Genomic DNA, 24,023 nt, shown 5'->3' on the forward strand with positions numbered 1-24,023 from the left:
TGCTGTTACCTCTGCGATCGAACCAAAAACCTTTTGTCAGGCAATTCGTGATCATCGTTGGCGCAAAGCTGTGGGTTCCGAGTATAATGCTCTTGAAGAGAATGAAACTTGGACGTTGGAGGAACTGCCTCCTGGGAAAACTGCTATTGGTTCTCAGTGGGTTTTCAAAATAAAACACAACTCTGATGGTTCCGTCGAGAGGTACAAGGCTCGGTTAGTTGTACTTGGAAATAGACAGATTGAAGGTGTCGACTATGGAGAAACATTTGCACCTGTTGCAAAAATGGGCACTGTTCGCTTATTCTTGCAGGTTGCGGTGAGTAAAGGGTGGGATGTTCATCAGATGAATGTCCATAACGCCTTCCTCCACGGTGATCTTGATGAGGAAGTCTACATGAAGCCGCCACCTGGGTTTAAAGCTCCAGCAAATAAGGTCTGTCGTCTAAGAAAATCTCTTTACGGTCTCAAACAGGCTCCGCGTTGCTGGTTCGAGAAATTCCGGACAGCATTAGTCGGCTATGGTTTCAAACAGTGTTTGTCTGATTACTCTCTTTTTACATATAAGAAAGGTTCAACTGTCTTAAACGTTCTCATCTATGTGGATGATCTGATCATCTCTGGCAGTACCAAGGAGGTGACAGACAGTTTTAAAAGGTACTTGTTTTCTTGCTTTCGTATGAAAGATCTTGGGCCACTAAAATATTTTCTTGGAATTGAGGTGGCTAGGAGTTCAGAGGGTATGTATCTCTGTCAACGCAAATATACCATGGATATCATCAAAGAAGCTGGGCAGTTGGGTTAGGTTGTAACCCTGCAGAGTTTCCTCTTGAACAGAACAACAAACTGGCCCTTTCTGAATCTCCTCTCTTGACACAACCGGGTACATACCGCCGCTTGATTGGTCGTCTCATATACCTTGCAGTCACTAGGCCAGACTTGTCATACTCGGTACACTATCTTGCTCAGTTTATGCAATCTCCTCGTGAAGATCATTGGCTTGCTGCTCTGCGTGTTGTAAAATATTTGAGTGGTAATGTTGGACAAGGCATCTTGTTACGTAGTGATTCAGATTTACAGTTAAATGGTTGGTGTGATTCAGACTATGCCAGTTGTCATCGCACAAGGAGGTCTGTCACGGGGTATTTTATTCAACTCGGCACTTCTCCTATCTCGTGGAAGACAACAAAGCAGCGTACGGTCAGTTTGTCTTCCACCGAAGCCGAGTACAGAGCAATGCGTTGTGTTGTTCAGGAACTTACTTGGTTAAAACGCATATTGTTAAGTTTGGCAGCCACTCATTCTCAACCTATGCGTGTTCTTTGTGATAGTAAATCAGCAATTCATATCGCGACAAATCCAGTTTTTCACGAACGTACAAAGCATGTGGAGATCGATTGTCATTACGTTTGTGATGAAGTAACAAATGGTGCGATTTCACTATATCATGTCGACACCACCGCACAGTTGGCAGATATTTTTACAAAGGCTCTTGGGACAAATGAGTTTTATTCGTTCAGGTCCAAGCTAGGCATCCATAATCTGCATGCTCCAGCTTGAGGGGGGGTATTGTGATATTTCCTATAATATCTTTCATATCACAGTCAAGGATACGATATCAATTGCATTGATCATCTGATATGATTCTGTATTTACTCTGTAATCTTTTACATTAGGAAATACTCTCTTGTATATATGTAATGGCTCATTCATCAATGGAATCAACACAATTCAACAGATTTTCTCTGCGTTCCTATAGAAGGAAACTTAAGTCATATCAAAATACATGAAAAAGGATCAAGAGTTTAAACGAAAAGGAGTTCGCTAACACTACTACCTTTGTCTAAGCCCAATAAGAAGAATCAGGCTTCTTCAAATCAGAAGCAGCGCTCAAGAGAGACTTGGCTGCTGCAATGTATCAGTCCAAGCTGGGGACTTGTTCAGTGAGCATCGTCTGAGACTGCCCCCCTTAGTGACTAAAATATTGTCATCTTATTCCGTTGTCTTGTTACTTACATGTACCCCAATATTTTTAAGCCAATATCACACCAAGAGCGTTTAGAATGGCTATAACTTTTGGTTTAGTTATCTGGTCTTTTATATAGTCATGGGCGTGTGAACCCTGGTTTCTTCGCGGGTCACAGGCGGATAAGGATAAAAAGAAGACGGATGGATAAAAGAATCAGTAAGAGACATGTCGAATCGATGAGATTAAGAAGAAATAAAGAAGAAGGAAAGAAGAAATAATGTGTCGGTTTTGATTTTTTTTCCCGGTAAATAACCTTTATCTTATGTACTTTTTTTTGGTGTCTTATACTAAGCATTGTCATTTTCCTTTTTTAAATAACCACCAATTTGGTTTCTCCATTATAATCTTCACTAGATTTTAACCCGCAGGACAATTTTTTAAAAAATAATAACATTTTTAGTTTATTTTGTTTAGTTAAATAATAATTTTGTTTGGATTTTCAATTATTAGAACAATAATAGGGGAATAAATACATAAATATGTAATTTATAAGCTATTGTTGGATTAAGTCACAATTTTACCAGTGATTTAATTGTTTTACAAAATTTTAATTAAATTATCCTGATTTAATATGTCTAATATTCTTATATTAGTGGTATTGACCAAATAATTAAATGAAAATTTTAACATGTGTTTCAAAACCGAATTAATAATATTTTAATATTTATACTAATGTTAATTCAAACCGTCATGTTAATAACATGTCCCGCCACATAACAACAAATTGTCATATTAGTGGTTTAACCCATGTTTCAAAACCGTCATATTAGTGGTTTTTGTTGTGGGTGTTGTGTTTCGTTTGTGAAGTTGATATTTATACATAGAAAAAGCTTGATGAGCAAGGAGTTTATGGAAAAGAGAGATTTTAGTGTTTTCATATTTGAGTTGATAACATTATCGCAGAATAATATTCAGTTTCTTAACGCGATATATACTATATTAAATGTATTTCTTGATGCTAAAGATAAATATACCAGATTATTGAGTTTCTAAAGTTGGGTTCTCGTTTTTATGAACTTTATTAACATTATAATAATTATTGCGATTGTAATCATTTGTTACTCAAATTCAGCTGTGTCATTTAAATTTAAGAGATCATACAATCTCTAAAGATCTATTAAAATAGGTTTGGAGATTTTTATGGGATTAAAAATTTAATGCGTAGAGTTGTTTTTGGAAAAATCAAAATGTATAGATGTTGTCAAGCTATTTATGGCAATAAACGTATCAAATTAGGTTGATTTAGATAGTTCCATTAATTGAGTTTCTACAAAATGTTATTTTAGGAAAATCGTTAGGGGTTAATGTTGTAAATAAAAGAAAATAAATAAGCAAAACTTAAAGGACGTAAACCAAAATATACTTTAAAAATGTAATATAGATTTGGTAATATATAATTGGAAATTAATAATAAATTGTGTGATAACAATTGACAAATTTTCCCAGCAATTTTATGAAAAGGATGAATGTTTTAAACTGTGTATATAAATTATCTATGAATTTACTCCACATTTTAAACTATGTATATAAATTAACTTAAAAATAGTGATAAATTAATAAAAATTAAAACTGATAAATGAATATATTTTCTTGGTCCCAATTTTTTCTTATGGTTTTGTTTAAGAAGCGGTAAATTAATAACTTTATAAATGAACTCTATACATTATACACTTTTTAAAAAAATGATGAATATGTTTCATACTTACCAAAGGTAAGAGATGCTCTAGATAACATATTATATACACATATTTTAATCCATTAATTAAAGTTTATAAAAGTAAACAATTAGTATAATTCATATAAAAAAACCAATTTACTTTTATTTTCATTGCACATATAAACTATATATACTAAGAAAAATACTTAGGTTCACTCCTAAACCTTTTTGTTCACCCTCTCTCCTCTCAGCCAATCAGAATCTTCTATCTAATTTTTCATTTTTAAAAAATCAAAATTAAATTAAAAAGCAAAACAAATTAAGGAAACAAATTATGTATACTTTAAATTAAGGAAAATTAAATTTTGCATTGGTTTAGATATTTAAAATTAAAACAAAATTATGTGTCGGTTTGGGTTTACAAATAAGATGATTAGAGTTTAGATTTTACAATCAAAATGAAATTATATGTCAGTTTGAGTTCACAAATGAGATGGTTATGGTTTAGATTTACAAGTAGAACGAAATTATATGTCGGTTTAGGTTCACAATTGAGATGGTTAGGGTTTATATTTTACAATTAGAACAAAATTATATGTCGGTTTGGGTTCACAAATGAGATGGTTAGAGTTTAGATTTTACAAGTAGAACGAAATTATATGTCGGTTTGGGTTCACAAATGAGATGGTTAGGGTTTATATTTTACAATTAGAACAAAATTATATGTCGGTTTGGGTTCACAAAGTAGATGGTTAGGGTTTAGATTTTACAAGTAGAACAAAATTATATGTCGGTTTGGCTTCAAAATGAGATGGTTAGGATTTAGATTTTACAAGTAGAACGAAATTATATGTCGGTTTGGATTTACAAATGAGATGGTTAGGATTTAGATTTTACAATTAGAATGAAATTATATGTCGGTTTGGGTTTATTAAAGAGCGGTTTAAGTTTTTAATTTTATAATAATGTATAAAGATTTTATTTCCTTTTCTATAATGGGGAGAATGAATAGGTTATATTGTAAAACTAGATAATGACCCGCGGTATACCGCGGGGTAAGTTTTTTTATTTTTTATTTTTTTTTGTTAATGTACTATTGTAATACTAATTTTGCTAATATACTCTTTTGTTAATTTTAGTGATTTAATGTATAAACCATGGTATACCGCACAATAATTTTTGTTTACTATAATCTTAATTAAATCAGTTTGATTCGACATATTTTATATTGGTGTTGTTAAAACATTAAAATGAGGATTTAATCCGTATTAAAATATCATAATACTGATAGTTTATTTTTTAGTATTATTAATTCAATCCTGTAATATCATATAATCCGTCATGTAATATAACTCGTTTGTGTAATTTTGAAAATTTAATATGTTTAAATATTTATAATTTTAAACCTTTTATTAAGTTTAGATATATCAGTTATAAATTATAAACTTCTTAAAATTTTATAATTGACTATATATGTATGTTGAACACACACTTTTTATATTAATTGAGTAATATATGTTTGTTTAAAAAAATTCAAATCACAATATATGCAGGAAAAATACACCTTTTTATTAACTTCATGTATTATATGATGATTCACTACATTTAAATTTTAAAATCAAAAAGAGATGATAGGAGATTTTTTTTTTAAATATGGAATAAATCTTATAAATATCTATATTCATTATAAAACATTATATATATGAATATTTAAAATATTTTAATTGTGTTTGGTTATAAGGATAGTAGAGAAAGTTAACTAAACTTGTTTGGATATAAATATAAGCATTAAATAGCATTCAATGTAAAAACTTTCCAAAAATTATTTTGAGCAAAAACTGCTGCAAAAATACTAGTATAGATAGAAAGCCAAATTATATTGTACTGATATTATTGAAAAACTACAATTTAATTAAAATACTACTATCTCTACAATGAAAAGTAAAAAAAAAAAAAAAAACTTTTCGATGATTTAAATATTTAAGGAACTATATGATACTGTTCCTATATAATAATAAAAAATACACAGTATACACCTAAAACATGGAAACTGGGGACTACATAATATATAGATGCATATATTGTACATTTATAAAGTACAAAAATTAGTTATATAAATAGTTAATCTACCAAACAAAATACATTTTACGTTTTTCAAAACAAATTTGGTCCCGCGATGTACCACATGTGATTATCTAATTTTTTTTTAACTAGAGAAAAAAAAACTAACTAGTATATGTAGGTTTTTTCATAACTATTTTCCCCCAAAAAGAACCAAAAAAAAAACAAATCATTTAGACTACTTAAATATAGTTCATATTTTTATCAAAAAAAAAATTGAAGTATATAGAGTTTCATATAGAGAACATATTTTTATATATCGAAGGTATCACTAGGATTGCGTTAATTTCCAGTGAAAGAATGTACAACATCGACATGACAAACGCTGTGGTGGAATTAGATGATGGAATGATGAACGCTGTCATGGAGCGCGATGCAATGATGAGGCAACAAATAGAAACTTCAGAAGCCGTGTATCAACCACCGTCCACCGTAATTCAGAATCCGCCGGTTAACTCATTCATCAACATTCAGGCAACTGAAACAACCTCTACAACTATGGCAGAGTGCAAGTGTCCTTGTGGTAAAACGTATGTGTTTGATGCATATGAGGGCATGGTTTTTATCAAACCGGAGTCTTCCCCAAATCATTTTCATACCGTCGTTACAACTAGCGAAAGCAATGATGAAAATAAAACAGAGCTTTCTTGCCCTTGTGGCTCAAAAATCTAAGCTATGGCTGCTGGGGGAATGCTTTTGATTAGCACATCTTCCCGTTGAGGTTTTGGTTTTCGTGTTCTTTTAATAAAAACGATATGTGTTCTGAATCAATTTGCTTATTAAAGTCAAACCTTAGAGTTGTAAAAACGAAGATGCAGCCAATATAGAAAAGAACTTCTTTTCTTATTAAGAATCACTTAAACAATCTTACAAGATATGTTTAATCAGATTTACACACAGTCAACACGACTTGCCACTGACCAATTCTTAATCTAACCAAAATCCCTAAGAACCCTAAAAGCTTTCTCGCTTAGTTCTCTAAAATTCTTCTTGAACGGCCAAACAACATGTTTGTCCAATAAAACAATATATAGAAAACCTCCTATGACCTACTTTCCTATTAAAGGATAAGTCCAAATCTTCTTAATAAATATGATAATAACTTATTCTTTAATCAAAGAGTCTCTAAAAAATACAGCCACATCACTCGATCTCCGTTACGGTTTCTCCGTGTGAACCTCTTTTCCAGACTCCTACAGACCAGCCTTGTAGCAACCAAAGTCTTCATGCTTTCATTCTCCCCCTTTTTATCTGAATGTGACAACTCAAGCTCCATATGTGAATAGTACTAGAATCTTCCAAAAACATAAGCTTCAGCCACATTCAGCTACAACATCACCATCATCACCAATATCATCATCTCATCATACTCCCCCAGCATGAGTGCACATTCATATAAAAACAAAGATGAAGACATATATGTAGAGAGACACAACAAGCTTCCTATCATGCCTTGTACCAAAAATAATCCTCATGAGCTTTTACAATGTTCTTAGGTTTAACCTGTGAAACAAAACAATGTTGCAGCACTCCTTGAGAATTCAGCTGAACATGACAAACGGTTTGCTCAACAAATGCAACTGCAGCAGACTGATTCGTATGACCTTGCAACTGTTTAGATGTAGCTAAAACTCCTGATGATTCATCATTCCAATCATTACTATTGGATCTAGTTGATTCAGTTGTGACTTTTTCTTGTACAGGTGGTTCTGCAACATGCTTCTGTAGAACCTCAGGTTCAACTCCAACACCTTCTTCAATGAGTATCTTCGAGAGATTGCAGCATAGGTTGATTTCCTCAGACTCTTTGCAACCTTGATCATACTTTTTCTCATCATCCTCGAAATTTTTATTGTACAAATCCTTTTTAGCCACCCAGACTCTAGAAAAATGAAAGGGATCAATAAAACACTTTCTTGCCATCCAAAGCTCCTTGATCTTGTTCTTAAACTTGTAACAGAAAGATCTCACATGCCCACTTTTACCACAATGAAAGCATTCATAAACCCTTCGTCCTCGCTTGGATTTCGTCCAACCTTTTCGCTCACAAGAAGATATATGTTGATGTCGTGTGTTCCTGGTTTGTGCTACAGGGGCTTCCTGTTGAACCACTTTTCCCAGAATACTTGACTTAGCTTCATGATTTACATTGCTCTTAACGAAGCTTACTGATTTATCACGAGACAACAGCTCAACAGTCTCCTCTTTGTGATAACCCAGACCTTGATGCTGAGATCCTACAATTCCCATAGATAGTATCTCATCAAGCTTTTTGCCACCATTATTCAACATCCTAATCTTCTTGTGATTCTCATTCAGCTCTCTTTCCAGACTTGTTGCTTTTTCTTTTTCCAAACCATACTTTTCTTGAAGTGCCTTCAGTTTCTTTTCTAATACTTCTTTCTCAGAAGAAGGAAGTTCCTCACCAATCAATCCTTCAGAATTATTTTCTTCAAGCATATTGACTTTGGCTTCCAAACGCAGCTTTTCCTTTATAAGAACCAATTTTTTGTTGCACAATTGGACCCAGTTGTCGTACAAAACACAGTAGCTCTCTTTTGAAATCGACTCTTCACCATCATCATCTGAGCTTTCATCAGCTATATCATCACTCTTAGCACTGTATGCAAAAAGATTCAGCAGTCCTCCTTCTTTTTCATCCCCATCACTCTCTGATTCTGAATCACTAAAGCTAACATATGCCTTATTATTTCCTTTCACCATGTTTGGACATTCAAATTTTAAATGTCCAATCCCTTTACATTCAAAGCACTTCATCTCCTTTCGCTTAACCATTGGACACTCAGGTTTGTAATGACCAAAACCACAACATTCAAGACACTGAATCTCTTTTCTCCGATCAACTTTTTCTTTCTCAGATCTATTTGGCCTAGAACAAGACCTCTCTGTAGCACTTCGATTCCAGCGAGATAAATCTCGTCCCTGCCCTTTTTCAACTTGCTCTAGAGCTTTCCCAAAGTTCCTGGCCATCAAGGACATGTTATCTTTAATCTCTTTCAGCTGGTCGTTTGTGTCATCTACCTTGAATGCAATCCCTTTGCCATGAATTCTCTGTTCTTCAGCGACCTCCATCTCTTCTGACTTCAACATACCAACCAGATCTTCAAATTTCAAGGTATCCGTGTTTCCAGAGACTCTCATGACAGCTTTGTGTGCTGCATACTTAGATGGGAGACACCTAATTAATTTTTTAACCAACTTGGTATTCTTGTAGGTTTTACCAAGATTCTTAGCTTCATTGGCGATAGAGCTCAATTTAGCACTGAATTGAGAGATTGTCTCATCTGGATCCATCCTTAAGACTTCAAATTGAGAAGCAAGCTGATCCAATCTTGTTCTTTTAACACTCGAATTCCCTTCATGAGACTTCTGCAGAATATCCCAAGCTTCTTTAGCTGACTCACAACCTTGAACAAGCTTAAAATCATCATCGTCAACAGCTCCAAATATTGCATTAAGTGCCCTAGCATTATATTTAGACAAGTTCTTTTCTTCTACCGTCCAGCGTGCCTTAGGTTTAGTGATCTTGTCACCAGCTTCGGTTTTCTCATAGGGAGGTTCCCATCCTTCTTCCACAGCCGTCCAAGCATCCTCACCTAGATTTCGGATCAGCTGAACCATGCGCACCTTCCAGCGACCATAGCCTTGTTCATCCAAGATCACAGCCCTCTGAAGCAACATCAACTCATTACCCGACTGCATCATTATCCAAAGATCTCAACCTGTAGCGAGTATAGAGCTCTCGTCGGTTGACTGCTCTGATATCAATTGTAAAAACGAAGATGCAGCCAATATAGAAAAGAACTTCTTTTCTTATTAAGAATCACTTAAACAATCTTACAAGATATGTTTAATCAGATTTACACACAGTCAACACGACTTGCCACTGACCAATTCTTAATCTAACCAAAATCCCTAAGAACCCTAAAAGCTTTCTCGCTTAGTTCTCTAAAATTCTTCTTGAACGGCCAAACAACATGTTTGTCCAATAAAACAATATATAGAAAACCTCCTATGACCTACTTTCCTATTAAAGGATAAGTCCAAATCTTCTTAATAAATATGATAATAACTTGTTCTTTAATCAAAGAGTCTCTAAAAAATACAGCCACATCACTCGATCTCCGTTACGGTTTCTCCGTGTGAACCTCTTTTCCAGACTCCTACAGACCAGCCTTGTAGCAACCAAAGTCTTCATGCTTTCAAGAGTTGCGTATATATTTACCAAAACAATTTTAGACATGAAAAATAGAAAACTTTAATTTACGCCCTTTTTTAGCAGTTTAGATTCTAGATTCGAATGTTAAGAGTTGCGTCCACTTGAACAATAAGCAAATTTTGCGGGGATGAACACGCCCAAAATGTGATTGAACAGGCGATCTTCCACAAGCGGATGAAAACAGCTTCCGGAAGTGAGTTATGAGCAATTATGGTATGCCGAGCATCACTTCTCATAATTGCTTTGTCTAGCAAAGTCATGTATCCAGTTATAGAGAAACCTGAAGAACCATATCCGAACAATTCTATAGCTTCCTTACTTGGTTTCTAAGCGTGAATAAAGAAACTGGTTTCTAAGCATGAACGGTCAGAGATCACAATGCTAGCTAGAAACACAAGGATTCATCGAAAAAACGACATAGAGCAACAAGGTCGATTAGATTACTCACTTGTACAAATAACCTTCCATCAACAAAGCCTCTGCTAGAAGCCATAATCCCAAGACTGTAATACTTTGTAACCATATTAAAGATACATAATACTTTGTAACCATATTAAAATTTTAAACTTTTTGTAAATCTCAACTATTAGTAGAAAATGCCAATCTCAAGCAATATGTGTGGAAAAGACAAAAACTGAAACTCTATCTCTCTTCGGTTGGGTCAAATTTTATTCGTTTACTAATTTACTCAACATCATCATCCTAAATACACAATTCATCTATGATTGCGTTGATTATGTAAATAGTAACTACTTGAGCCGAATATAAGTGAAAGCCCAGATTTATTGGCCCTCTAAAGGCCCAATTACGTATGTCAATTTGGCGCGAATATTTCCCGCCTAGTCGACGAGGAAACCCAATAAACGAGTGGTATTGTGCCCTGATTCCGTCGCCGGAGGAAAAGTGAGAGAGAGAGAGAGAGAGAGAGGAAGAGAAAATGGCGGGAGAAGATTCTTCAGATAACCAGCCGTCGTCACCAACTTCACCTTCTTCCGCTGGATTCAACACAGATCAGTTACCTATAAGTACGAGCCAAAACTCCGAGAATTTCTCCGACGAAGAAGCCGCTGTCGATACCCAAATCATCAGGGATGAGCCAGAGGGAGCGGATGAGGAAGAAGAAGAAGAAGAAGGAGAAGATCTCTACAACGATAATTACTTGGAAGATTATCGGAAGATGGATGGGAATGATCAGTATGAGTCTAATGGATTAGATGATTCCGTCGAAGATGAGAGAGATTTAGATCAGGTTATGCTTGACCGTCGTGCGGCAGAGGCTGTACTCGATGCTCGTGAGACTCGAGCTGCGAACCGCAAGCTTCCTCATCTTCTTCATGATAATGGTAAATTAAAAAAAATCCCCAAATCTCTTGTTTCAGTACTGTAATCGGAACCCTAATTGAACCCTGGATTTAGATTTGAGTTGGGTTGTTTTTGTATACAGATTCAGATGATTGGAATTACAGACCTACGAAGAGGTCTCGGACTACGGTTCCACCAAGAGGTAATGGTGATCCTGATGGAAACCCTCCAAGTTCGCCAGGAGGGTCACAGCCAGATATCTCAATGACTGATCAAACTGATGATTATCAGGATGAGGTATGATTGTGAATCCTTTATACTTACTTCGTGGTGCTAGGTGTGTGTTATGCTAGTGCTGATGGTTGGTTAATTTCTTAATACAGGATGACAATGAGGATGAGGCAGAGTTTGAGATGTATCGGATTCAAGGAACTCTGAGGGAATGGGTTATGAGAGATGAAGTGAGACGTTTCATTGCCAAGAAGTTCAAAGACTTTTTGCTTACCTATGTGAAACCAAAGAATGATAATGGAGATATTGAATATGTTCGTTTGATAAACGAAATGGTTTCAGGTACTTTCATTTTCTTTTTGCTATAGTTGCATGAGTTCCTTCTTTACTGGTAAATGTACAAGCATTAGATCTCTGAACTATCAATGTATGGCTTATTTGCAGCTAATAAGTGTAGTCTGGAGATTGATTATAAAGAATTCATACATGTCCACCCGAATATTGCCATCTGGTTGGCGGATGCTCCACAACCTGTTCTTGAAGTTATGGAGGAAGTTACGGAAAAGGTCATCTTTGATCTGCATCCAAACTACAAGAATATTCACACAAAGATCTATGTTCGTGTTACCAACCTACCAGTTAATGATCAGATTCGGAACATAAGGTACTACTATGTCTGAATTCATGGATAAAGATGATGAGTTTTGTTATTCCTCACTAGATTTGAACTTAATCTTTTTTTTGTGAATTGTTAGGCAGATTCATCTTAACACAATGATCCGCATTGGTGGAGTTGTCACAAGGCGTTCTGGGGTCTTTCCTCAACTGCAGCAGGTGAAATATGATTGTAACAAGTGCGGAGCAGTTTTGGGACCTTTCTTTCAAAACTCTTATTCAGAAGTCAAGGTCGGATCTTGTTCTGAATGCCAGTCAAAAGGACCGTTTACTGTTAATGTCGAACAGGTAGGATTCCATGTCCTCTCTAACATTTTCCATTAAAGTCAATGTAAGCTCTAAATTGGAATGTGAAATTGACCACAATGTTAATTTACTCTCTTGTTTCAGACAATATACAGGAACTATCAGAAGCTTACAATCCAAGAGAGTCCAGGAACAGTGCCTGCTGGACGACTTCCAAGACATAAAGAAGTTATCCTGCTGAATGACCTTATTGATTGTGCACGTCCTGGAGAAGAAATTGTATGTTCACCATACGTTACTCTTCTTGAATACTTTGCACACCTGTGTATGGTAGGTGATTGATTTTTTCTTGCATGAGATGTTTTGCAGGAGATTACTGGCATATATACCAACAATTTTGACCTATCTTTGAACACAAAGAATGGATTTCCTGTCTTTGCCACTGTGGTGGAAGCTAACTATGTTACAAAGAAGCAAGACCTCTTTTCTGCATACAAGCTAACCCAAGAAGACAAGACACAAATCGAAGAGCTGTCCAAGGACCCACGTATAGTTGAACGTGTAAGTTGGATTTAAGTCCTCCTAATAAGTCTTTTGAATTGCTTCAAAGGCATCCCTGTTGACATCAATGCAATTTATCTTTCAGATCATTAAGTCAATCGCTCCGTCAATATATGGCCACGAAGATATCAAAACAGCTCTTGCTCTTGCTATGTTTGGAGGCCAAGAGAAAAATATTAAAGGGAAACACAGATTGCGTGGAGATATTAATGTACTTCTACTAGGTGATCCAGGAACAGCAAAATCACAATTTCTGAAGTAAGAAAACTATCTTGGCCAGCTGACTTCATTAATTCCTGTGGTGAATATTTTCATTAACTGCATAAATGTTTCGTCTAGGTATGCTGAGAAAACTGGACAAAGAGCTGTCTACACGACTGGAAAGGGAGCTTCTGCTGTTGGTCTAACTGCAGCAGTACACAAGGATCCAGTTACAAGGGAGTGGACACTTGAAGGAGGGGCTCTTGTACTTGCTGACCGAGGAATTTGTCTTATCGATGAGTTTGACAAGATGAACGACCAGGACAGGTAACGAAATGCAACTAATGATAATTACTTTTCTGAACAAAATGGTGCTGACCATATAAGTTTCGTAACCAGGGTGAGTATCCATGAAGCCATGGAACAACAGAGTATTAGTATATCAAAGGCAGGAATTGTTACTTCTCTTCAAGCGCGTTGCTCTGTTATTGCCGCAGCTAATCCAGTTGGTGGAAGGTAAATAAGTAACTAATGCCCCAAATTCACTGATCTAAAATTTGTCATTTTGATCTTGCTAAAGTGTTTGTGACATTGCAACTTCAGGTACGATTCATCCAAGTCATTCGCACAAAATGTTGAGTTGACAGATCCGATCCTTTCTCGTTTTGATATATTGTGTGTTGTCAAGGTATTTTTCTAAACCTCTGCTTCTTGTTCTTGCTATCATATCATTGATTGTGTTAACTTTTTTGGTTATCGACATGACTTAAACCAATTATATGGCTGCAGGATGTGGTTGATCCAGTTACAGATGAAATGCTTGCTGAATTTGTTGTCAATAGCCACTTCAAATCACAACCCAAAGGTGGTAAGATGGACGATAGCGAGCCCCAAGATGGCATTCAGGGATCTAGCGGTTCTACTGATCCAGAGGTTTGTGATTTTCAGGTGTAGCTGCTTCTTTGAAGTTTCCATGTTTTCGTGTCTTGATCGAAATATTATTTTATATACAGGTGCTTCCCCAGAACCTGCTGAAGAAATACTTAACATACTCGAAGTTATATGTATTCCCAAAACTGGGTGAACTAGATGCCAAGAAGTTAGAGACTGTGTATGCTAATCTAAGACGAGAATCAATGGTAGGTTTCATTTCTTGATTTTAATTGTACTGCTGAGTTTATGTCTTTCTCAAGTATTATGTTATAGTCTCTTACCTGCTTTAATCTTTCGTTCAGAATGGACAAGGAGTTTCCATTGCGACAAGGCACCTTGAGTCCATGATCCGAATGTCTGAAGCACATGCTAGGATGCACCTTAGGCAGTATGTTACAGAAGAAGATGTTAACATGGCCATTCGAGTCCTGCTTGACTCTTTCATATCAACCCAGAAATTTGGTGTCCAGAGAACTCTAAGAGAGGTATTAGAGAACTTCCATTCAGGTGTTCGGTGAGCTTTGTATCTATGGATTCTGATGTCTGAATTGATGGAACTTATTTACTCCTGTGCAGAGTTTCAAACGATACATTACATACAAAAAGGACTTCAACTCATTGCTGCTTGTGCTTCTGAAAGAGCTCATAAAGAATGCCTTGAAGTTTGAAGAAATCATTTCAGGATCAAATTCAGGACTACCATCTATCGAGGTTAAGATAGAGGAGCTGCAGACAAAGGTACTTGTCATATATGATTAGGCTACTATCAGAAGCACGCTTCCTACAGATATTTGTCACTAACTCTTATTTATGTCTACATTTCAGGCCAAGGAATACGACATTGCAGATCTACGGCCGTTCTTTTCAAGCAATGAATTTTCCAAAGCTCATTTCGAGTTGGACAATGGTCGAGGAATGATCAGGTGTCCTAGAAGGCTAGTCACTTGGTAAACGACAAGGCGAGCTTCAAGTCACTATCAACTTAGGTTTATAATCGCATTAAAAATGTTGGATTATTAGGACGATAGTTTCGTTTTGTGTTAAAGATTATGAGTTGCTCAAGAATTTGCAGTAGGCATTTTAAGATATTATTGCAGCTTTCTTTTTTTCTTAAAACTTTTGAGCCTTGAATTTGAGAAGAACGCATATGATTAACTTGTCCACCGGTTTTGAGTTGCTCAAATTGTAAATTTTGAAAATTTGGCCTAAAGTTACATTTACCAAACTTAAAAATGACGTTTAATTATGCGTTGATAATTAATCACCGTCTAATGCTACTCTTATTGGGCACAAAGTTAAATTTTGTATCCAGAAATAACTAATCTTTATATAATTCGAATTTGAACCAAAAACTTTAACATTAACATTAACAAAACCATCCATCTTAACTCAGGTATACGCATTATTACTAAACCGGAAATCTGAAATCACAAAGAAAAACCGAACCAAAAAATACAGTACTAAGCGGTGACGTCAGGACTACATGCCGTTTGTAACTAAATTAAAAAAGCAAAGCAACAACATCTGTCGACTGGATTCGTGTGGGGTTGTTCGTCGACAAACTTGTTTTGTTTTCGCAATTCGGAGTAGTTCCGTTCCGCTCTCGCTCTCAGTTCCGATTAGGGTTAAGAAAAGCTCCGTTTGGTGAGACTTCGTCGTCCTTCTCGATACTCTCTGATTCATCATTGGCCCTGGTATGTGCTTTCGTCTACTAGTTAGGGTTTTTGCTCCTCTCTTTTCGCTATCTACATGTCCTCCCTCTGAAATTATTGAGCTCGAAGTTGGGATATTTTGCTCTTCAGATTAAGCCGTAAGTTGTAAAGGAAGCTCTATTTTGTGGGAGAATGTCGAATAATCCTCCCCCGTCTTCTGGTGCCCAGGTGCGAAAAGTGCCAAAGTTGGCTCTCTCTCTCTCTCTCTCTTAGTTCGTTCTGGAATTCGAAGCAACTCAATTGATATGTTCTAAGCAATTTGATTTTAGCGAAGGTCTTCGATACAATTAATTGAGAAGCTCTCTTCAGCTTAGACTAGAGAGACTTTGACGAAGTTTAATTGATCATGCTCATACGAATTAGGTTTCTTTGATCTCTAGTCTCTCTCATTGATGTAGCGAAAGATTTATAGTGTTAGTTTCTCCACCTACTACTGATTTCCACTAGTCTGTTATCTATAAGATGTGCTTATGAGACTATTTTTCCAGCAGTTTCGGCCGATGGTTCCTGGGCAGCAGGGTCAGCATTTTGTTCCTGCAGCTTCACAGCCTTTTCATCCCTATGTACATGTACCTCCAAATGCTCAGAGTCAGCCTCCACAGTTTTCTCAGCCCATACAGCAGCAGCAGCAGCTCTTTCCAGTGAGACCAGGTCAGCCTGGTCATATTACATCATCGTCACAGGCTGTATCAGTTCCTTATATTCAAACAAACCAGATTCTCACTTCTGGATCTACTCAACAACAGCCAAATGCACCTCCACTGACGGGCTTTGTTACATCTGGACCTCCATTTTCTTCTTCATATACTGTGAGACTTCTGTTCTTATATTTGTGTGCGGATAACCTTTATGTACGATTCGTTTTCATTTTCCTAGTGGATTCTTGTTCCTACAGTTTGGACCATCAACTTTTCCTCAGCAACAACCACCACCATCATTGGTCCAACCAAATTCTCAGATGCATGCAGCCGGCGTCCCTCCAGCAGCAAACGCTTGGCCTGTTCCTGTAAATCAAAGTACATCACTTGTTTCCCCTGTGCAGCAGACTGGGCAACAAACACCAGTCGCACATTCCACAGACCCAGTAAGTGGCTACGATTACTGATCATAAATATGTTTTGGTGACTTGTATTGATGCTTAAATCTGTTACTAATTATGAAACCATCTCTTACTAGAATTCCAAATCATATTATGTTGAGTTGTCTTCTACCATTTATAGCGTTTCAATCTTCCTCTGGACTATTTTGAGATAGTATTTGTATATGAATCGAGCGTTCCTCAACTGATTAGCAAAGTTTTATATAGACATCGAATTGTTTAGATTTATTAAATACTATGTGCACCTCCTCTGGACCTTGACTTAGCTTAAACTCGAATAAGGTTTGAAAACGTACGGTTTTGTTGATGAGAACCCAAAAACTCTTCCAAGCCGCAAGAGGCCCCTAGCAAACCACAAAATACTTGATACCTCTACACATCAGAACCTTTTCCTATATATACTCAATTACTAACTAGCTGATATGGCATTGTTGATGACCTCTTATCAAACTTATTTGTATTTCTTTATGCACTATTTCTCCTATGCAATTGTAGCTTAAAAATTCATGTTGGATTTTGATTCCAGGGAAGCTCGACTCCACAATCTGCATCTGACTGGCAGGAGCATACATCTGCTGATGGGAGAAAGTATGTTACTGAATCACTGTTTCATGTTTTGGCACCAATTATCGTCCTACATGTTTCTCTTTGTACCGTAGTTTAGTGTTCATGCAGTTCCCAATCGAAATTGATTAGTTTAGTTGGAAATTGTTCGTAAGCTTCTCATATTTTGAACCTTTCATAAGGTCCATGCAGATGTTTGTGTCATGGCTTTAAGTCTATGGAGTCTAAAACTTTTCGGGTGATCTGATAAATACTTATCTTTTCTAGGTATTATTACAACAAGCAGACTAAACAATCAAGCTGGGAGAAACCTCTTGAACTGATGACACCACTTGAGGTGAGACTTATAAAGTAGCCAGTCTTCTATGATGATTTTTATCTTGCTGGTCGTTGAATCTTATCAGTCTTTTAGTTGGTGTGTCCACTTTACTGTTATGTAAACGGTTGCATGCTTTGTCTAGAAAAATGATGTTGAACTGTGTCATTTGCGTATTCTTTTCCACTGATTTGGAGACTCACTGGTAACTGTGAAGATATATAATGACTGCTACGTGCTCATCTAAAGCAGCTTTCACTTTATTAAAACAGGCTACCGATGCTCCGCTGTTTCTTACTTCTTTTGTGTAAATTCTTAGGTGACAACTTTATAGTCAGGCTGGGATCGGATGGCTAATTTATGATGTTTGTTCTATTAAATATTTTTCTGATCGTCTTTTTCTTGTTTTATATTAAAATTATGTTTTTTTAGACTCTGTCCTTGTTTTCATTATACGAATAGAAGAACTTCGATAGTATTCTTGTCTCACTTTCTTCAGTGGTATGCTGTGCTGTTTAGTAGTATATTTGAGCCCTCTCTGCTTATTTCTGTTTTACATAACTATTTTTTTTTTGCATCAAATCTGTATATGCATGTTGTTTTTTAACTTTGTTGGAAATCATATACTAGAAGAATGATATTTGAATGCAAATGGCAACCAGTTTGGGGGTATTTTGAAACAAGTTATTTGATTGACCTAATAAAATCCTGTCTTGGTTTCTTTCTTGACGTTTATGAACTTAATTTGGTTGATTGGCCTGATAAAATCCTGCCTTGTTGATATATTCATTGCTACGATGCATATAGGAGCACATACGTCTTTCTTTTTTCCACTTTGATCCCGTAACCTTTTAATGACATTCTGGGTTTCTGTAGAAACAGACTTGATTGATTGATCAAAATCTACCATGTATATGCATTTTTATAGTTTCTTGCAATCTAAAATCTTTTTCTACAGCGGGCAGATGCATCCACTGTATGGAAGGAATTTACAACAGCTGATGGAAAGAAGTAGGCATCTTTGAATTTCTTTTGGTATTTGTATAATGCTTATTTTCTATTGTTGCAACTGATTAGTTGATTCAATTTACACAGATATTATTATAACAAGGTTACAAAGGAGTCTAAGTGGACAATTCCAGAAGATTTGAAGGTCTACCAATTTATTTCTCTCTCATATACATTCCCCAATGCAAAGCCTATGTTAAACCTGTGTAGTTGTTGTATGCAGTTAGCACGGGAACAAGCCCAACTAGCTAGTGAAAAGAGGTCCCTTTCCGAAGCTGGATCTACTCCTCTGTCCCACAATGTTGCATCCTCATCTGATCCAACGGTTAGCTCTGCGACCTCTGTTGCTCCCAGCACATCTTCAACACTTCCTGGACATTCTTCAAGCCCTATCCAAGCGGGTTTGGCTGTACCTGTCACCCGTCCTCCCTCAGTTGCTCCTGTTACTCCAACGTCTGCTGCAGCTACTGATACTGAGGCTACTGCAATGTACTATTTTTCCTTGGGAAGTTTTGTTTGATGATTATACACTCTATCATGCCTCTGAATTTAGGTTTTGTGCCCATCTTAACAGAAAAGCAGATAATTTACCGTCTCGGGGGGCAAATGATTCAAATAATGGAGCTACAGCACAAAACAACGAGGCATGATTTTAACTATTCTTTTCTACAATGATTTGCCTAGATTCTAAAAGTTTATTCATATGTTTTCCGTTTGCCTGTTTCTACTTCAGCTTCATGTAAACAGAGTTCACATTAACATGTTCGAGTTATTGGAAAAGTTATGTATAATAATTACTATACGTGTGATGATGTGGTGGTGTCATGAATATTTATGGTCAAGCGTTACATCATGGTATGCTTTCTCATTATTTCGAATGTTTTGTTAGGCTGACAATAAGGAAATGTCGGTGAATGGAAAAGCAAATCTGTCACCTGCAGGCGACAAAGCAAATGTTGAGGAACCTATGGTATATGCTACTAAGCAGGTAATTTCTTATCCTATTTTCTCCTCATGATGTCTCTTTTCTGTAGCATAACGTTTTCGTGTGCAAGTGCAATTGTTTGCCATCCATCTATTTTTGTACTATTTTGGTTATTTTTTTTTCTAGGAGGCTAAAGCTGCTTTCAAGTCTCTTTTGGAATCTGTAAATGTTCATTCTGACTGGACATGGGAACAGGTAATGTGCTAGTATATGTGTGTCTTTGATCGATATTTCAGCATCCTCTTCCTAACCATCTACTTGCTTCATTGCTGACCGTATCATCTCCTTGAGTCCTTGTAGACATTGAAAGAGATTGTTCACGACAAAAGGTATGGAGCTTTGAGGACTCTAGGTGAGCGGAAACAAGCTTTTAACGAGGTATATAGTTTCTTAGTTCTTAGCTATAATGTGGAATTGCATTTTTTATTTACCTTGTCAAATAATGTGTTGCACTCTTTATTTGTGATGTAATTATGTTTTCACTGGTAAATTTCGACTTTCAGTAGCACTAATGCTTACACCTGACTGTCAAATTAAATTCTCCAGTATCTTGGTCAAAGGAAAAAAGTGGAAGCTGAAGAAAGACGAAGAAGACAGAAGAAAGCTCGGGAAGAATTTGTCAAGATGCTAGAGGTATGTACCAAAGGAGTCAGAAGTTCGGTGTTTGGTTTGTTTAGTGTGACTGATGACCTTTTGTTGTTCTAATAAAATTTCTTGACTTCAGGAGTGTGAAGAGCTTTCATCATCCATAAAATGGAGGTATGGCTTTCAGTTAATTATAAGATCTTTGGTTCTTTTCTTTATTGTATGCATGACATTTGCTAATGGAAACTATTTCCTCACCAGCAAAGCAATGAGTTTGTTTGAAAATGATGAGCGCTTTAAAGCTGTTGACCGTTCAAGGGATCGTGAAGATCTTTTTGACAATTATATTGTGGAACTTGAGAGGAAGGTAAATCATCTGGCTTCTTTTTTGGGGGCTTTTCGTTTTCATGTGTAGATTTGGCTGTTTGTTGTTTGGTATGATACTTTGTGCTGCTAAGCAAAACATGGCATGCCTATGCACATGAAGGTGTTGGACCAGAGAAATTTGTTTTTGTTATGACGGTTCAAATGGTTTTCTCGCTTGGTATGATGCAAGAGGCATGTCTTAAATCCACAGTAATTTGTGTGGGTGCTTAGATTGTCGCTGAGAAAATATCTGGTGCACGGGCATGATACTTTTTGAAGCATCGATTGAGAATACAATGTTTTGCTTTGTAGAAGGGGAAAGTTCATTAATTAAATTGACATCATGAATCCGCAATGTGCAGGAAAGAAATAAGGCACAGGAGGAACATCGGCAACATATGGCTGAGTATCGGAAGTTTCTTGAAACCTGTGACTTTATCAAAGTAAATCATTGTTTGTGATTCTTATTCCTGCAAACCTTTTTTTTCGTAGACCTTGCCATAATGCCTTTTATAATACTTGTTTTAAGGCTGGTACACAATGGCGCAAAGTTCAAGATAGACTGGAGGATGATGAAAGATTCTGTCTTGAAAAGATAGATCGCCTGATTGGTTTTGAGGTAAGTTATTTCATCAAGTAGTTCAGGATGCCACATTAGAATTTGTTTCTAATGTTTGTTATTCCAGGAATACATTCTTGAACTAGAGAAGGAAGAAGAGGAGCTGAAGAAAGTAGAGAAAGTAAGGTCAATGTTCAGGGTTGTAACCTAATTTTTCCTCTTAAAAGTCCAATGCTCATGGTTTCGTTTTCTTGTGGAGCTAGGAACATGTAAGGCGGGCCGAGAGAAAAAACCGTGATGCATTTCGTACACTATTGGAAGAACATGTTGCTGCTGGTACCCTTACAGCCAAGACGTACTGGTTGGATTATTGCATTGAGGTGTCTCACCAGTTTAGACCCCTTTTCTGGAAAAATTATATTTTATATTGGATTCTTTCACTCAGTTATTTTGTGTACAGTTAAAGGAGTTGCCCCAATACCAAGCTGTTGCATCTAATACGTCTGGCTCAACTCCGAAAGACTTGTTCGAAGATGTCACAGAAGAGTTAGAGAAACAGGTAATTGGGACTAGATAAATTATATTTCTCTATGGGTAGATTTGCGTGAATCTGATAGTTGTGTTGTGATAATCTAATCATTTTTGTGTGTTTGATTGACAGTATCATGAGGATAAGAGTCGCGTAAAGGAAGCTATGAAATCAAGAAAGGCAAGTCAACGGATAGCTTGTATTTCTGCTTATTACTATACCAAACATTTTACTAATCCCTTTGTCTACCACCAGATTTCCATGGTCTTCTCTTGGCTGTTTGAAGATTTTAAATCTGCTATATTAGAAGATCTCAGTCCTCAACCAGTATCAGACATAAATTTAAAGGTACGGGCTTATTTGTGAAAAAACATGTGTCATCAGATAAATTAATCAACAGTTACTGTTATCTGATTTGTGTATATTGGAATAAATATATAAGCTACTGGTTCAAACTTCTGTTTCTATAGTTTAAATTGTTGTTCCTGGAATGCTTTAACCCATCTGACACCTGCAATGAGTTATTTTTCACGTACTTCTAGATTCATTTTTGATGAGATTTGCATAATCATGTCTTAACTAATGTTCTGGATAAAATTCTGATTGACAGATTGTCTTTAGTACAGCAGAGATGATGATATTCTTTCAAAGTTCAGTTGAAATATGCTCTGATATTTTTTTTCCCTTGTTTATCAGCTTATATATGATGATTTGGTTGAGAGAATGAAGGAAAAAGAAGAAAAAGAGGCCAGAAAGCTTCAGCGTATGGCTGAAGAATTTACCAATCTGTTGCGCACTCTCAAGGTATATCTTACCCGTGGTGACTTTCTATTCTGACTGGATTCTCTGGGACGTTAAACATAGTGTTATTGGTTTAGGAAATAACCGCAGCTTCAAATTGGGAAGATACCAAACCACTGATTGAAGAAAGTCAAGAGTACAGGTAAATAGTTTATAGCTTTGTATTGGATGCTTCACCGTAATTAAAACAAAAGGTTGTAGTTCTACCTTCTTAATGTCCCATTTCGAATATCTGCAGATCGATTGGAGATGAAAGTGCTAGCAGAGGGTTATTTGAGGAATACATAACGAGCTTACAAGAAAAGGCAAAGGAAAAGGAGCGTAAGCGTGATGAGGAAAAGGTACTGATTTGTCGTCCCAGGAAATTTATTTCTCTTTTATGTAAAAACGGGTCTCTAAGACTTTATTGTCTCTTTTCTTTTCAGGTTAGAAAAGAGAAGGAAAGGGATGAGAAGGAGAAGCGGAAAGACAAGGATAAGGAGAGAAGGGAAAAGGAAAGGGAACGTGGAAAAGAGAGGGGAAAAGAGAGGAGTAAAAGGGAAGAATCAGATGGTGAGACTGCTGTAGAAGCGAGCGAAGGTCACAAAGAGGAGAAAAGAAAGGGAAAAGATCGAGACCGAAAACATCGGAGACGGCATCACAATTCTGATGAAGATGTCAGTTCTGATAGAGATGACAGAGAAGAGTCAAAGAAATCCTCCCGTAAACATGGTAATGATAGAAAAAAATCAAGAAAGGTACTCCCTAGACTTCAATTCTGAGTCAGCTAAGCTTGAAATTTGTTTGGTGGAATTAAGATTCAAAACTAAGAGGGTTATGGTTTCTTGCTAGCACGCAAACTCGCCTGAATCTGATAGTGAAAACCGGCATAAAAGACAGAAGAAAGAGCAAAGGGAGGGTGGTCGTCGAAGTGGTTATGACGAGCTAGAGGATGGAGAGGTTGGGGAGGATGGCGAAATCCGACATTAACCGCTGACAAGTGGTAAGAAGTGTTTCTTACATTTTTGCTTCATCTGAAACCGTTATACATCTCAATGTGCTTTCTTTCTTGATTCATCTTCACACTTTGTAAGGATACGTATACTTTCTTTTCATTTCTTTGTTAATTGGATAAATACCAAAATCTTTAACTATTACCGTCAATGGGAAAAAACATCCTAAAATAGACTGATTTCTACTTGGGTACGTCCTCTCTGTTAGTAACTTGGTTAAATGGGTTAAATGGAACTCTCTTTAGTAACTTGGTTAAATTGAATGTTCACCTATTTCAAAATTTTAAATTGGCACCATCAAATCCCAATTCCTG

At 36.3% G+C, this 24,023-nt stretch overlaps 3 protein-coding genes across 11 annotated transcripts; 2 read left to right on the forward strand and 1 right to left on the reverse strand.

The window, feature by feature from the left end:
* Window positions 1–7,250: 7,250 nt before the first annotated feature.
* On the reverse strand, window positions 7,251–9,527 carry LOC147924545 (uncharacterized). The gene has a single exon (XM_087496827.1). It carries the CDS (start codon window positions 9,525–9,527, stop codon window positions 7,251–7,253), a length of 2,277 nt encoding a protein of 758 aa, XP_087352953.1.
* Window positions 9,528–10,855: 1,328 nt separating this feature from the next.
* On the forward strand, window positions 10,856–15,309 carry LOC104757971 (DNA replication licensing factor MCM2-like). The gene is made up of 16 exons (XM_010480760.3): window positions 10,856–11,387; window positions 11,489–11,643; window positions 11,730–11,919; window positions 12,022–12,241; window positions 12,333–12,540; window positions 12,643–12,777; window positions 12,868–13,059; window positions 13,145–13,317; window positions 13,399–13,587; window positions 13,660–13,776; window positions 13,864–13,948; window positions 14,050–14,193; window positions 14,274–14,399; window positions 14,496–14,678; window positions 14,770–14,931; window positions 15,019–15,309. Exons 1-16 carry the CDS (start codon window positions 10,982–10,984, stop codon window positions 15,142–15,144), a joined length of 2,811 nt encoding a protein of 936 aa, XP_010479062.1. The 5' UTR covers window positions 10,856–10,981; the 3' UTR covers window positions 15,145–15,309.
* Window positions 15,310–15,624: 315 nt separating this feature from the next.
* On the forward strand, window positions 15,625–23,880 carry LOC104757972 (pre-mRNA-processing protein 40A). 9 transcript variants are annotated; one of them, XM_087494497.1, is made up of 29 exons: window positions 15,723–15,887; window positions 15,996–16,073; window positions 16,394–16,556; window positions 16,652–16,714; window positions 16,801–16,989; window positions 17,531–17,592; window positions 17,836–17,905; window positions 18,843–18,895; window positions 18,980–19,037; window positions 19,116–19,381; window positions 19,467–19,536; window positions 19,782–19,880; window positions 20,004–20,072; window positions 20,178–20,255; window positions 20,424–20,510; window positions 20,602–20,636; window positions 20,724–20,829; window positions 21,191–21,271; window positions 21,358–21,447; window positions 21,515–21,568; window positions 21,651–21,767; window positions 21,848–21,946; window positions 22,049–22,096; window positions 22,172–22,264; window positions 22,613–22,720; window positions 22,795–22,859; window positions 22,956–23,058; window positions 23,143–23,454; window positions 23,549–23,880. In XM_087494497.1, the coding sequence occupies exons 5-29, from the start codon at window positions 16,864–16,866 to the stop codon at window positions 23,684–23,686; spliced, it is 2,487 nt and encodes an 828-aa protein (XP_087350623.1). In that variant the 5' UTR covers window positions 15,723–15,887; window positions 15,996–16,073; window positions 16,394–16,556; window positions 16,652–16,714; window positions 16,801–16,863; the 3' UTR covers window positions 23,687–23,880. The 9 variants fall into 9 exon arrangements, with proteins under 9 accessions (XP_010479063.2, XP_010479064.2, XP_087350621.1 ...); XM_087494496.1 differs by having other exon boundaries at window positions 16,397–16,556; XM_010480761.3 differs by having other exon boundaries at window positions 15,625–15,887; window positions 16,394–16,714.
* Window positions 23,881–24,023: the final 143 nt, after the last annotated feature.

Source organism: Camelina sativa, chromosome 17 (assembly GCF_030686135.1).
Source record: "Camelina sativa cultivar CO46 ecotype springtype chromosome 17, ASM3068613v1".
Lineage (NCBI taxonomy): Eukaryota > Viridiplantae > Streptophyta > Magnoliopsida > Brassicales > Brassicaceae > Camelina > Camelina sativa.

Excerpts from the sequence above, each read along its gene's own strand:
- LOC147924545 (XM_087496827.1), bottom strand. The coding sequence starts at position 9,527 with ATGCAGTCGGGTAATGAGTTGATGTTGCTTCAGAGGGCTGTGATCTTG.
- LOC104757971 (XM_010480760.3), top strand. The coding sequence starts at position 10,982 with ATGGCGGGAGAAGATTCTTCAGATAACCAGCCGTCGTCACCAACTTCA. Across the intron at positions 12,541-12,642 it reads TTACTGTTAATGTCGAACAG|ACAATATACAGGAACTATCA; the intron begins GTAGGATTCCAT and ends CTCTTGTTTCAG. Across the intron at positions 13,949-14,049 it reads ATATATTGTGTGTTGTCAAG|GATGTGGTTGATCCAGTTAC; the intron begins GTATTTTTCTAA and ends ATATGGCTGCAG.
- LOC104757972 (XM_087494492.1), top strand. The coding sequence starts at position 16,038 with ATGTCGAATAATCCTCCCCCGTCTTCTGGTGCCCAG. Across the intron at positions 21,272-21,357 it reads AAACCTGTGACTTTATCAAA|GCTGGTACACAATGGCGCAA; the intron begins GTAAATCATTGT and ends ACTTGTTTTAAG. Across the intron at positions 23,059-23,142 it reads GTAAGCGTGATGAGGAAAAG|GTTAGAAAAGAGAAGGAAAG; the intron begins GTACTGATTTGT and ends TTTTCTTTTCAG.